Source organism: Sylvia atricapilla, chromosome 10 (assembly GCF_009819655.1).
Source record: "Sylvia atricapilla isolate bSylAtr1 chromosome 10, bSylAtr1.pri, whole genome shotgun sequence".
Lineage (NCBI taxonomy): Eukaryota > Metazoa > Chordata > Aves > Passeriformes > Sylviidae > Sylvia > Sylvia atricapilla.
This window is the reverse complement of record NC_089149.1, coordinates 16,378,093-16,391,176: the sequence shown is the minus strand read 5'-3', so window position 1 is coordinate 16,391,176 and position 13,084 is coordinate 16,378,093. Positions and strand designations below refer to the sequence as shown.

Genomic DNA, 13,084 nt, shown 5'->3' with positions numbered 1-13,084 from the left:
CACAGGGAGAGGTGCCAGGCACCCCTCACCCCATCTTGCTGGAAGTGGTGCTGGTAGCTCACACCTTTTGGCAGGGAGCTCAGTGCCAAAGGTGACTTGTCACTGCAGAGGGTACAGCATGCCACCATGGCCAGAGCTGGATGACCATTGGAAGCTGGCGGGGAGGTGGAGGGAGGCAGCAAGAGGACCCAAAACACTTGAGAAGCAGAGAGCAGTGGCCTGACAGGAGGTGCTGACAGAGACATGGTGCAGCCATCGTGTTGGACTCCGGTGTGGCACCTTGCTGTGGTAGCACTGGTAACCTGGATGCTGCAGAGGAGAGCAGGGAGGCTCAGACTTGCCAGGCAAGTCCATCCCTGTGACGTGCTGGCAGGTGGCCCGTGACCCCAAAGCTGTATGTGTGGAAGGGGTGGGGAGGGGGGGACACACAACCTGATGGCACCAGCCACACCATGCAGCCTCCCTCCTAGTGGTCTCCAACACTGCGGGCAGAGCCAGGCCATGAACCCCCAGCAGGTTCACCTCTGGAGGTCCAGGACCTTGTCCTCTGATCTCCATCACTCCAGTCAGCCTCCATCTCCCTGTCACCTTTCCTTCCCCCTGTCTTGCCCCTGTCCTCCCCGTGGTGACTCTGCAGCTGTGCCCCCAGTTGTGTTTGCAGCACGTCCTGCCAAGTTCTCCAGCTCTCTACCACACAGAAGGTTCTCTCGCCCTACGGCTTCACGGTGGCACCAGCGCAGCCCTCTCCCCCTCATGCCTGCCATGGAGGTGACAGTCGGAGAGGTCTGCAGGTCTGGTGTGTTCTGTGGTGTTGCCATGGCGTGTGCCACTCTCTCCTGCCCACCCTCCTGCCCGCGGCACGCTGCCTGCCCGCTGCCCCAGCCCCCTCGCCTGGCCCTGGCTGCCTTCTCTTTAGTTTTGCTTTGCAGCGCTGCGGTCGCGCCCTGAGCAGTGACCTGGGATCCCGGCCGCTGCCGGCCACGCCAGCCGTGCCTGGGGACTCACGGGTGGGAGCAGTGACCGCTCTCCCCCTTGTTGTGTGTCCCCCCCTTCTCTGGCAGGGCCTTTGTCTACCTGAGCAACCTCCTCTACCCTGTGCCCCTGGTGCACCGCGTGGCCATCGGTCAGCGAGAAGGGCGAGGTGAAGGGCTTCCTGCGTGTGGCTGTCCAGGCCATCTCGGGTAGGAGGAAACCTCCCTCTCCACAAAACGTGCCCCTTTCATCCCCTGTACCCTCTGTGCTGGCTCACCCCCATCCCTCCTCCAGCGGATGAAGAAGCCCCTGACTATGGCTCTGGTGTGCGGCAATCGGGGACAGCCAAGATCTCCTTTGACGACCAGCACTTTGAGAAGGTAAGGAGAGGCTGGCTCTTGGGGATGCCCATGGAGCCCAGATCCTGCCTGCCACCTCAATGCTTCCCATGGGGACCCTCCTAGAGGTGGAGGGAAAGGAATGTGTTCTAGGTCCACCAGGCAGACCAAGGCCTCAGGCACCCATCTGGGCATCCTGCTCTTGCCCATGTCCCAGGGGGGCTGCCAGGGGTGGAAGAGGAGAGCTGGAGGTGCCTGGGTGCTTGGGATGCTGGTGGTGGTACAAGCAGGACCAGCCTGGGGACCACCAGCATCCCTGAGCTCCTCCTCTCCTGGCACAGTTCCAGTCAGAGTCGTGCCCAGCTGTGGGGATGTCCCGCTCAGGGACCTCTCAGGAGGAGCTGCGCATCGTGGAAGGTCAGGGGCAGGTCAGCGATGTGGGGCCGTCCGCCGATGAAGTCAACAACAACACCTGTGCAGGTGAGGAGGTGTGACAGGGAGTTTGGGAGTGGCTTCCTGCACCCACCCAGCCTCTTGCACCCTCCCCAGCATTGACAGCCCACTGCTCCAGTGAGGGGCTGCTGGCAGACAGAATCACGGGATCACAGAGTCAGCTAGGTTGGGTGGGAAAAGCCTTTGAGATCATTCAACCTATGACCTGACACCACCTTGTCAACCACCATGGCACTGAGTGTCACATCCAGGCTTTTCTTAAACACCTCCAGGGACGGTGACTCCACCACTTTCCTGGGCAGCCCCTTCCAATGCTCAATCACCCTTTCTGTGAAGAACTTATTCCTAACATTCAACCTAAGCCTCCCCCAGTGCAGCTTAAGACTGTGTCTTGTCCTGTCACTGGCTGCCTGGGAGAAGAGATCAACCCCCACCTGACTACACTCTCCTTTCAGGTAGTTGCAGGGAATGATGAGGTCTCCCCTCAACCTCCTTTTCTCCAAGCTAAACACCCCCAGCTCCCTCAACTACTCCTCACAGGAGTTGTGTTCCAGACCCTTCACCAGCCTTGTTGCCCTTCTCTGGACATGTCTGAGCATCTCAACATTGTTCCTAAATGTTCCTAACAAGGAGAGGAAGACACCCCGCCTTGCTAAGGTTTTCCTCCCCCTCCCTGCAGTGACCCCAGAGGATCTTCTTCTGGACAGCCCGGAGAAGCCTGCTCCAGACGGGCCGCTGGAGGTGGCCTTGGACCACCTGAAGCTGGGCAGCATCTTCACTTTCCGTGTGACGGTCCTGCAGGCCTCCAGCATCTCCGCAGAATATGCTGACATCTTCTGCCAATTCAAGTGAGCCCCTAGAGCCCCCCAGCCCTGCTTCTCCCACCAAGCTCCAGCCATCACCTGGGGGCTTCTGGTGAATTTGGGAAGTTTCCTCCACCTCTGAGCCGTCTGGTTGGGGAGGCAAAACCAAGGGCTGTGAAATCTGCTCAAGCACTTGTTTAATCACTGGCAAAAGGCAAGGAGAGACTCCCATCAGCTCCAGGGAGTCCTGTGCCAGCCAAGAGTGCAGGCAGCAGCCCTAGGGGGGATAGGGTCTTGTTGTGGCCCCTTGCCTTCACTCCCCTCCCTGCTCCAGCATGTCCCCATCCCACAGTCTCTGAGCAACCTTCCTTCCCTCCACAGCTTCATCCATCGCCATGATGAGGCCTTTTCAACAGAACCCTTGAAGAACACAGGACGAGGGCCACCCCTGGGCTTCTATCATGTCCAAAATGTGTGTACCCCTCTCCCACCACCCCTTTGCTCCTGTAGCTGCTGGCGTCTCTGCAGGGCCATTGGCTGGATCTCTCCCAGGGAAGCAGCTTCCTCCTGGCTTTCCCAGCCCCTCACAGACACCCAGCTAAGCCAGGCTAGATGTAGTGGACATGCAGGAAAAAACACCAAAAGCCCACTGTCATCCCCTGAAAGGCTGGGATTTCACTGCAGTGGTCATGGTGGGGAGAGCATCCCTGAATGGGGGGAGGAGTGGGTGAGGGATGCAGGGGACTGACAGTCTTACACCCTTCCACATCCCACGTGCTGTTGATGGCTCCATCCCCTTTCCCAGCTAAACTGCACTGTCAGTGGCTCAGCAGCTCTTTCTCTTCTAGATCGCTGTGGAGGTCACAAAATCTTTCATCGAATACATCAAGAGCCAGCCAATTGTGTTTGAGGTGTTTGGCCATTACCAGCAGCACCCCTTCCCACCTCTCTGCAAGGATGTCCTGAGGTAGGCAATCTGGGCCACCCTCAGCCCCTGGCTGTGGGCTGCCTGGGGACCCAGGGTGGCCCCAAGGCATAGGTGGGGCTGGCTGGGTTTGGGGCTCCCTGGGGGTCCCTATAACCAAGCTGGTTCTGTCTGCAGCCCACTGAGGCCATCCCGACGCCACTTCCCCCGTGTGATGCCACTCTCCAAACCAGGTAGGGAACCTGGCCTCCTACTCCTGTGCCCATGGTTCCCATGTTGGGGAGGTGTTCCCTTCCCCAGAGGCACCACAAAATGTACTATGGGCCACAGTGCTGAAAAGCCCTAGACAACCCATTTCCTCAGTACTCAACAGATGGGAAGCCCCCATCTCACCTCCTGCAGAGCAGCAGGGAGGAGGTTCCTTGCCTGGGTGGCTCGGGTGGCCACCCAGCCCCAATGTCCCACAGGGGTGGCAGGATCCCCTCTGTGCATGGCTGCTGAGACCCTAGCTGTGGGAGTTTGGCTGCACAGTCAAAACACCAGCACAGGGGGAACCTCCCTCTAGTTGTTCCTGAGCAGTGCCTGGAGCAGCACTGTGTGTTTTGGGATGTGTCCATGCCAGGGCTGCAGGCACATTGTGTGCATCCTGGGGATGGGTGAGGCCAGTCTCTTGCTGACACTCTGTGCTGGGCAAGGGAGAAAGCATACCAGTGATCAGCAAGGTCTCTGGGATGAAGCTCTCGTTGCTGCCTCTGTGCATGCCCTGAGGTCCTTGCCTGCCCTGCCTTTTCCCTGCCATAATATGCCTCATTCCAAGTGCCAGCAGCAGGCTCAACCTCTTACCTGTCTTTTCTGACCCACTGCAGTGCCTGCGACAAAGCTGAGCACCATGACTCGGCCTAGTGCTGGCCCCTGCCAGTGCAAGTACGACCTGATGGTCTTCTTTGAGATCTGTGAGCTGGAGGCCAATGGAGAGTAAGTCCTGCAGGGGAGGGAGAGGGAGCAAAGGGGAGGGATTTGCCCAAAGCTCAGCACCTCTGGGCAGGCTGGCAGGATTCTGTGTCATGCTGCAATCCTCTCTTCCAGCTACATCCCTGCTGTTGTGGACCACCGTGGAGGCATGCCATGCCATGGGACCTTCCTCCTTCATCAGGTACTCTCTGCCCAAGATGCTGTCCTAGCTGACTCCTGCTGGGACCTGTGTTAACTATTGTCCCTTCTCTCTGGCCTCGTGGGTCTCAGGGCATCCAGAGGAGAATCAGTGTCACCTTGGTGCATGAAACAGGCAGCCTCATCCACTGGAAGGAAGTACGGGAGCTGGTTGTGGGTAAGCCAAGCCAGCCCCCAGCCCACTGAGCTCCCAGGCATCCTCAGACTGTTTCCTGCCCACACTCCCACGTTCCCACATGGAGCTTTATGACCTGTCTCCCCCTCCTGCCCTGCAATAGTAAAGCAGTGGCTGCCTGGCAGGTGACACTGGACACTGTCTGGGCAGGACACCTCAGCCCTGCCACCGTGTCCAGGACCTGGACCAGGATCTCTGGTGCTGAATGGCCAGCAGTGGGCTGAATGGCCTGGGGGGCTGCAGGCAGGCAGTCTACCCCTGCCTTCACAGGACCCTCACAGGGCCACCGCCTGTCACCTCAGAGACAACTCTGTGGCTGCGTTTGGCAGGTCGAATCCGGAACCACCCCAGAAGCAGATGAGTCACTCATTGACCCCAACATTCTGTCCCCTGAACATCCTCTCCTCTGGGTACATCCACCCCTCCCAGGATGACCGGTGCGTGGTGCTTTTTTTCTTGCTCCTCCCCTGCTGTAGTGAGGGATGGAGGGGTTGAATTGCAGCCCCTCTCTCCCCTGGAAGGCTCTTGGCCCTTCTGCTGACCCACTGCTGCCTTGAGGCGGGATTTTCTGAAGCTGCACAGGATCTTGGGGTACATGGCTGCCAACCCCCTTCTCCTCCTCCTCCCCAAGGCCTTGCTGTGCTGGGGAGGGTACTAAAGGGAATTTATGTCTGAGTCCTGCTTCTGTGCTGGCTGTGACGGGCTGGCACAGGGAGGTTGGTGCTGATGCCAGGAGAATGCCCCAACTCCATGGCTAGAGGGGAGGGCTATTTGTTCTGTGTCCCAGCAAATTGCTGGAAAGGCCACTTGGCACCCATGGGAGACCTCTATCGGTGTGTAAGTAATGCAGGAAAGCAATTCCCACCCACTTTGGGTGACTTCAGGGATGTCCATCCCTTCCTCCCTATCCCAGGGGATCGTCACAGAACCACAAAGTGTTTTGGGCTGAAAGGGACTTTAAAGATAATCACATTCCAAACCCCCTGCTAAAGGCAGGGAAAACCTTCCACTAGACCAGGTTGCTTAAGGTGTCCCTACTGTAGGTTTGGCAGGGTGTGAAAGAAGTGGGACCAGAGGATTTTTATCACCAAGATCTCCCTGTGTGAGTCCTGCTGTGGCAGGGGTGAGTCATAAGCAGAGTTCTCCTCTGCATCAGGGCTACTGTCGGAACTCGGGGGACTGGTGGGGTCCTCTGGCCAGAATATGTGCATGCAGGCAGCTGCAACAAGACGGGATGGGTCATGGCCACACTGGGAGCAGCAGGACTGGTCTTGGCTGTGTTCGTTGTGGTCATGGTGTAGGAACATCTGGCAAGGAATGGAGACCACTCTTCCCTTCATCTGCTTTGTGGATCACCACTGGTCCCAAGGAGCCTGTCCCAAAGCAAGGGTGTTTTTGAGGAAATGATGGGGGTCTGGATAGGATTTGGTACCCGGACTACTCTCAGGGCAAGCCTCCTGGACATGGCAGAGCAACCACACACGAGTGTCTGGGCAGCAGAGACGAGTCCTGGGGTCAGCACAGGTGCAAGTGTCGGACCAGGAGATTTTTGTCACAGTCTTGGGGATGCAGAAGGAGGATACATCTGGCCAGATTGGAGGAGGGTCAGACGAGAGGGCCCAGCCAGTGGATCAGTGGTGGTTTTTTTGCTGGGAGCTGTGTGGCTGTGCACCCAAGGCTCTTGGGGCGGGCAGTTTTTTGCCAGCTCCTGACTGATTTGATTGGTCCCAGATGCAGCCATATGGGATCTTCAGCATGCCTAAGGTAGGCCTGGAAGGAGGGATGTGCTCCTGCTCTGCCTTCCATCCCATGAGTCCTGCAGACGAGGGGACACGGCTTGGGCTCAGGAGATACTTGGGGTGTGACGCAACATGGAGACTGAGGGCCCATTTGGGGGCACGGAGCAGAGCGCAATATCCTATCTGTCCCATATCTGATTCCATGGAGCCTGCCCACAGTAAGCAGGGGGAGGAGGGGGTGGCCAGCTGCCTGTAGGGCGCTAGCTGCAGTGCCCCCCACTTCCACTCCACGTGCAGACTGCATGCTGCACCCTGCAGCTGTGAGGACAGGCAAGAAGGAAGGCAGAGAGCAGAGCCAGTGCCCACTTCAACCCTCCTCCCAGCCGCTTGCGCTCCACGCTTTGCTGCCTTGTGCCACGCAGCCTCCATTGCCTGGAGCAGCCTTGGCTTCCCCTCTGCAAGCCTCCCCAGTGCCCCGGAGCCACTCAGGAAGAGGCTGGGAGAGTGGTTCAGCTCTCTCCTCAGCACGCATCCATCCCTGCATCAGCGCCAGGGCGGAGGCGCGGGGGGCAGTGCCTGGTGTCCCCCTCGCTTTCCCTCAGCTGCTACCGCCCCATCTAAGCCCACACTAACCTGTGATTGTTTTGTGTTTTCGCAGGCAGTTTCTTGATTCGGATATGCCTAGGTATTATTTGTTTCCATTGGTTTTTTTTTACACCCCTCCTTCTTCTCTCCTTTCTTTCTTTCTTACCCACTCTGCCTCGGCACGCTCACTCCCGCCAGAGGCAGCACTTGGACATCCAGCCCCTATCCCTTCACATGCCCCATCCCTCCTCCCTCCTGCGCTGGCACCTCTTGCTCACTTCGACCCCTTTTGCTATTCGTTTGGGCCATGCTCTGCTGGGCTGCCGCTCCCCCTCGCACGCCTGCGTCTCCATTGCCTGATTTGGGTTTTATTCTTGCTTTTCGACTTTGCTACTCTCACATCTTTTCTGGTATCTGGCATGAGTGTGCCAGACCCCTCCATTGTCTTCTGCCCCAGCCCCAGCTCAGCCCCTAGTGCTGCTTGGAGTAGCTGCAGGGCTGGTGAGGACAGGGAAGTTTTGGGGCTTGTCCTGGCCTTTCCTGGGCATCTGGTAACGATGGCAGCACTGCAGCTGGTGTGGCAGCAGCTGCCACCCTGTGCACGGTTGTCCTGTGTGTGTAGGTGCGGCATACGGGCAGCATATGTCTGTATGCAGGTGTGACCGTGAGTGCACGTGTGGCACAGACTGTTGTACCCATGTGTAAGGACTGTTTGGGGAATGGCAAGCTCCAGGTGGGACCACTGGTGTGCCTGGCATATGCGTGAGAAGTGCCAGATTTGTGGATGTGCCACCAGCCTTGGATGGGAGCATTGTTGAGGCCTCAGGGAAGGGGCCCACCATGGTGGCCCATGGCCGAAGAAGAGGCATGTGCTTGAGAGACAAGGATGGGACTGTCCCGAGTCCTGGCCACATAACTTTGTGCCTGAAGATTATCCACCCTCACCCACAACTCAACGCTGGTCATGCTCAGAGATATCGGAGGGCAGAGCTGTGCCTGCAGCAGCATTCTGTCTCCTCCCAGGGTGCAGGAAAGTGGATACAGCATTGATCCTGCCCCCCATTGCAGAGAGGTGGGTTCACACTGGCGCTGCCTATGGTCTCTCAGCACAGTGATGCTTTCCTTCCTACGTGGACCAGGGGATGGGGCAAGAAATCACCTGCTGTGTGAACAGCAATGGGATGTCGTATCCCCCCCCAGCTGGCAGTGTCCCAGGGGACTGCACTGGGTGGGAGCTCCTTGCTCTGGGATGGCACAAGGGCACAGTTAAGGGCATAGGGAGCACATGTGCCTCCTTCCCAGCTGCTGGACCGTGAGGAAAGTGGGAGGCAGAGGGTTTCACCCAGCTGGTAAGCCTCTGTCTGCCCTCTCTGAGCTCCTTTTGATTCCCATTTTGGGTTCAGCCAGGCTGGAGCTCCCTTGGCCAGTGGTGCTATTATGTGCGAGTCCCTTCAAGAGGGGCTCTTCTGACCTGTCGTTTCTCTGTGTGTGTACATGTGTGTGTTTGTCCTTGGGTCACCTTCCACTTATAGCATTTCGCTGGGAAATGACACTAGGTATTTCACGCGCACCTGCTCGGTCTGGTCCCTCCTGCTTTTCTCTTTTTTCCCTTTGCCTCCTCCCTTTGCTTTTTGCTCTTTCTCTCCTCCCTGAGGCTCCTCTTCTCCTCCTCCTCCTTGGGGGAGTGCTCTTTTCTTAAGCAACCTGTGTCTGCAAAGCAATCTTTCGCCTTGGCCGTGTCTCACGCCGGTGGGGTTATGTATTTTATACACCTTTTCAAGTGTCACTCTCCCTCTTCTTACAACCATGGGGAAGTTGCAGTCTAGAACCTCTCCCTACTCCCGTTGGCTGCCCTGGCTCTTGTTAAAATGCTCCTTAGCCACCTGGATGCTGCTTCAGGGACGTGCTGAAGTGTTCTCATTGAGATATGGCTGAAACACAGTTTCCTGAGGATGCTCAGGCAGGAGCCGGGGGGCCGCAGCAGCTCTGGGCAGTTTGTGGGGAGCGAGTGTACCATAAAGCCAGGCTGACCCTGGGAGGGAGCCCAGGAGTGGTGCAGGGGTGAAATGGGGACCCCCAATGCTCTCTCACCAGAGCCACCTCCTGCTTCCTCACCCTCGGTTGCTCAACCCAAGGAGGGCAGCTGCCACTCTTGATCTGGGTGAGCTGTGGCCATCATCTCTGGGGTCCTGTAGGCATGGGTGAGTGGGACCAGGTGTCCACTGCTCCTTCTCTCAGCCTGGGAGCCATGGAAAACACAGCCAAGGGGCCTGAGGCAGCAGAGTGGGAATTGGGCTGGCAATGAGGGTAGAGCAAGAGCCAGGGCAGACAGCTGACAGGGCCCAGCCACCAAACCATGGTCCCCCAGCTTTCACTGGGGCCCAGGGCTGGCGGACAGGGGCACGCCCTGGAGAAGGGGACCCTGGCGGCCGGGGGGCTGTGCTCCCAGAGGTGGGCTGGCCGCACACCCCCAGTGCTGAGCATCCTCCCTCCTTCCCTTCTGGCCATCATCACCCAAATGGCACAGACACTCCTGGGAGGTGCTGTGCCCCAGGCTGGATGGTGGGGACTGGCCTGGGTGCACTGGGGGGTGGCAACCCCTGCTCTGAACACAGGGTGGGGCATGAACCCTCCTTTGCCTTCCTTTGCCTTCCTAGCCTGCTCTGCCTTGCCTGCACCACCCATCTGAGACCCCCACTCCCCCCCGCAGTCCCTCCTCCCCCCGCAGTCCCTCCTCCCCAAAACCCCGGTCCATTGGCCATTTCAAGGGTGCCCGTGTCCTCTTCCCACCATGCCTTGTGCCCTTTGCCTTGAGCCTGTGTCCTCTGGAGTGGCTGTCCCCATCTGTCCCCACTGCGCATGTATGTCTGTGTGTCCTTGCAGGCCTGCTGCAGCGCTGTGGGGGGGGACAATGACATCTCCTTGCTCGCCTGCCAGGGGTTCCAGGGAGGTTGTGTTACTGGCCCTGCTGGTTTTTTTTTTGGCAGGACTTTCTACAATTTGAGGCGGCGTGTGGATAGCTCCATGCACAACTCGCTGCTGCTCAACCGTGTTACCCCTTACCGGAGAGAAGAATCTACATCACCCTGTCAGCTTACATCGACGGCAAGGACCTTGGTTGGGTCACTATACATCAACCAAGTCTGGTATTCCCCCTGCAGTTGGGGTGCAGCCAGCATGAGCCCTTCCTTAGCTAGTGCTTATGGGGTGCAGGGTTCAACTTGGGCCTTGGGGCCATGTGGGACCCTAGGACTGGCACCTGCTGGGCACAGGGGTGGGAGAGACCTGGTAGGCTGCCACTCTGCAGCACACCTGATGCCTCTCTCTGCCCTACTGCAGATTGGAGACTGCCCTCAGCCCGCCGTCATCACCAAAGACTTCTGCATGGTTTTCTACTCCCGGGATGCAAACTTCCTGCCTCCGCTCCATCCGCAATCTTTTTTGGCATCGGCAGCCTGCGGGCTTCTGAGAAGGTACCAGGATGCTCCTGTTGGGGACGGGAGAGCCATCACCTAAAGACTGGAGATTTTCTAAGGCATCTCAGCAGCCTGGCTAAAAACAATCGGGTGTGGGGATGGGACAAAGCCAGTAATGCTTCATCTCTTTGCTCACAGCAACCGTGTGACAGGAGTCTATGAGCTCAGCCTCTGCCGTGTGGCCGATGCTGGCAGCCCAGGTGGGTGCCCACCTCTGCCCAGGTATTCAGCTGGGCAGGGAGGCACAGCCAGGCCTTTGTGTTAGGGCTGTGCGGCTGTCCCCCCAGCTGTGTGCCTGTGCCCACAGGCATGCAGAGAAGGCGCCGGCGTGTGCTGGACACCTCTGTAGCCTACGTCCGGGGAGAGGAGAACCTGGCTGGCTGGCGGCCCCGCAGTGACAGCCTCATCCTTGACCATCAGTGGGAGCTGGAGAAACTCAGCCTTCTGCAAGAAGTGAGAGTCTGGGCTAGAAATGGGGAAATGGTGCCATTCACAGCTCCACTGGTGCTGGGGGTATTGCCCACCCTGAATGGCAGAGCCATCTTGACTGTGGGAGGAGGCAGGAATGGGGCTGTGCTGCCAGTACTGCTGTGCATTGCTGCCAGCCAGGTCCCAGCAGATCCAAAGCTAATGAGTAAATGGGGTTAAGGGGGTCTGGCTAGGGGGAAAGGGCCACCCTGAGGCTGGGTGCCTATGCCCAGGTGGAGAAGACAAGACACTACCTGTTACTGCGCGAGAAGCTGGAGACGACCCAGCGCCTGGGCATGGAGACCCTGTCCCCCTGCTCCAGTGAGGATTCTGAGTCCCGAAGCACCTCCTGCATCTCCTCCCCGCTCTCTGCTGATGGGGCACCTGAAGGCCGCACCTCTCCCCCTGAGACCCCAGCGAGAGGCAGAAGGAGCTGGCTGTGAAGGTAGAATCCTGCAGCAAACCCAGCTGGTTTGGGGAATGAAGCCAGGAAGTGGCTTCCACAGGGGAGCTGTGGCAGGAGAAAGCCCAAGAAGAGTGGGAGGTGGGATGTCTCTCATGCCTCACTGTCCTCCTCTCTCTGCAGTGCTTGCGCCTGCTCACGCACACCTTCAACAGGAATACAGCCACAGCCACGTCTGCATTAGCGCCAGTGAGAGCAAGGTACTGCTGCTACCCAGGCTCTGCTGGGCTGGTGGGGCCAAGGAGGGATGTATGGCTGGCAGGGGAATTGCAGGGTGGGGGCCAGATGGGCACTGTGGCACAAGCCATGCCTCCTCTAGGGTGTGTGCTTCCTCTGGTTTTTCCCAGAATTGGTGGCTCTCAGGACTACACCAGGAGAGGACCCTGCCAGCCAGGAGTCTTCCCTCACCCTGTCTGAGCAGGAGCCTGCTCCTTTGCATGGGCCTGGCTTTCTGCAGAAACTCTAGTTCACAATTCCATTACTCCACAGCTGTCTGAAATGTCCGTGACCTTGATGAGAGACCCTTCCATGCCAGCTCTTGGGGTCACCACTCTCACCCCCTCCTCAACCTGCCCATCACTGGTGGAAGGATGTTACAATGCCATGGAGGTCAGGTAAGCAGCTGGCTGGGAAGGTTCTGGTGACATATCCCAACAGAGCAGTTGTATCACTGGGACACAGTCCTTGAGTCCTTGTCCATGGATGTTCCCTAGCCATCACTCTTCCTATATGCCTTCCTCTTCTCCTTCCCCAGACCCCCCCAGGTTTCTTCCAGGGCAGAAAGTCCTGATCTGGAGACTGTGGTAGAAGGAGAGCAGAAGAAGTCCCCAGCCCGCCGGCCTGAGGAGGAGAAGGAGCCCCAGCGGTTGCTGGTGCCTGACATCCAGGAGAGTCGGTAGGCATGTGGGCATGTTGGGCAGCCAGCAAGAGGAGCACCTATGGGTAGGGGGTCCTTGTCCTACCACTGCCACCTTCTCACGGTCTGTATCCCACCCCTTACCTTGATCCCTTCTGCAGTCCCATCGTCTCCAAAAAGGGCTACCTGCACTTCCTGGAGCCTCACACCAATGGATGGGTGAAACGCTTCGTGGTGGTCCGGCGTCCATATGTCTACATCTACAACTCGGACAAGGATGCGGTCGAGAGGGCCATACTCAACCTCTCCAAGGCCCAGGTGGAGTACAGTGAGGATCAGCAGGCCATGCTCAAGGTAGGGCAGCGGGAGCCAGCCCCACTCTGCACACCCCATTGAGTGAAGGACTAAGCTCTGGCTCTCCCCTCGCAGACCCCAAACACATTTGCGGTGTGCACAGAGCACCGGGGCATCCTGCTGCAGGCGAGCAGTGACAAAGACATGCACGACTGGCTCTACGCTTTCAACCCTCTCCTGGCTGGATCCATAAGGTACCAGGGGCAGCTGGGGGAAGGGGGATGCAGAGAAGCCATTGCTGGGGTGGCTGCAGGCTCCCAGTGCTTTCCCTGCTACAGCCCCCAGCCAGGTGTGGGGAGCCTCTCCT

At 58.4% G+C, this 13,084-nt stretch overlaps 1 protein-coding gene across 1 annotated transcript in view; it reads left to right on the top strand.

Moving 5' to 3' along the window:
* The window catches only part of KIF1A (kinesin family member 1A), a 33,862-nt gene that overhangs the window by 19,427 nt on the left and 1,351 nt on the right, over positions 1-13,084 (top strand). The window contains 29 exon segments of the mRNA XM_066326073.1: positions 1,062-1,122; positions 1,124-1,181; positions 1,267-1,352; positions 1,652-1,790; positions 2,443-2,611; positions 2,948-3,038; positions 3,415-3,533; positions 3,669-3,724; positions 4,358-4,466; positions 4,578-4,644; positions 4,734-4,818; positions 5,166-5,179; positions 5,181-5,225; positions 5,227-5,273; positions 7,234-7,260; positions 10,148-10,226; positions 10,229-10,277; positions 10,507-10,563; positions 10,566-10,630; positions 10,773-10,836; positions 10,944-11,089; positions 11,338-11,512; positions 11,515-11,549; positions 11,691-11,718; positions 11,721-11,767; positions 12,057-12,181; positions 12,322-12,462; positions 12,585-12,777; positions 12,853-12,971. Of these exon segments, the coding sequence (XP_066182170.1) occupies positions 1,062-1,122; positions 1,124-1,181; positions 1,267-1,352; positions 1,652-1,790; positions 2,443-2,611; positions 2,948-3,038; positions 3,415-3,533; positions 3,669-3,724; positions 4,358-4,466; positions 4,578-4,644; positions 4,734-4,818; positions 5,166-5,179; positions 5,181-5,225; positions 5,227-5,273; positions 7,234-7,260; positions 10,148-10,226; positions 10,229-10,277; positions 10,507-10,563; positions 10,566-10,630; positions 10,773-10,836; positions 10,944-11,089; positions 11,338-11,512; positions 11,515-11,549; positions 11,691-11,718; positions 11,721-11,767; positions 12,057-12,181; positions 12,322-12,462; positions 12,585-12,777; positions 12,853-12,971 (2,496 nt within the window).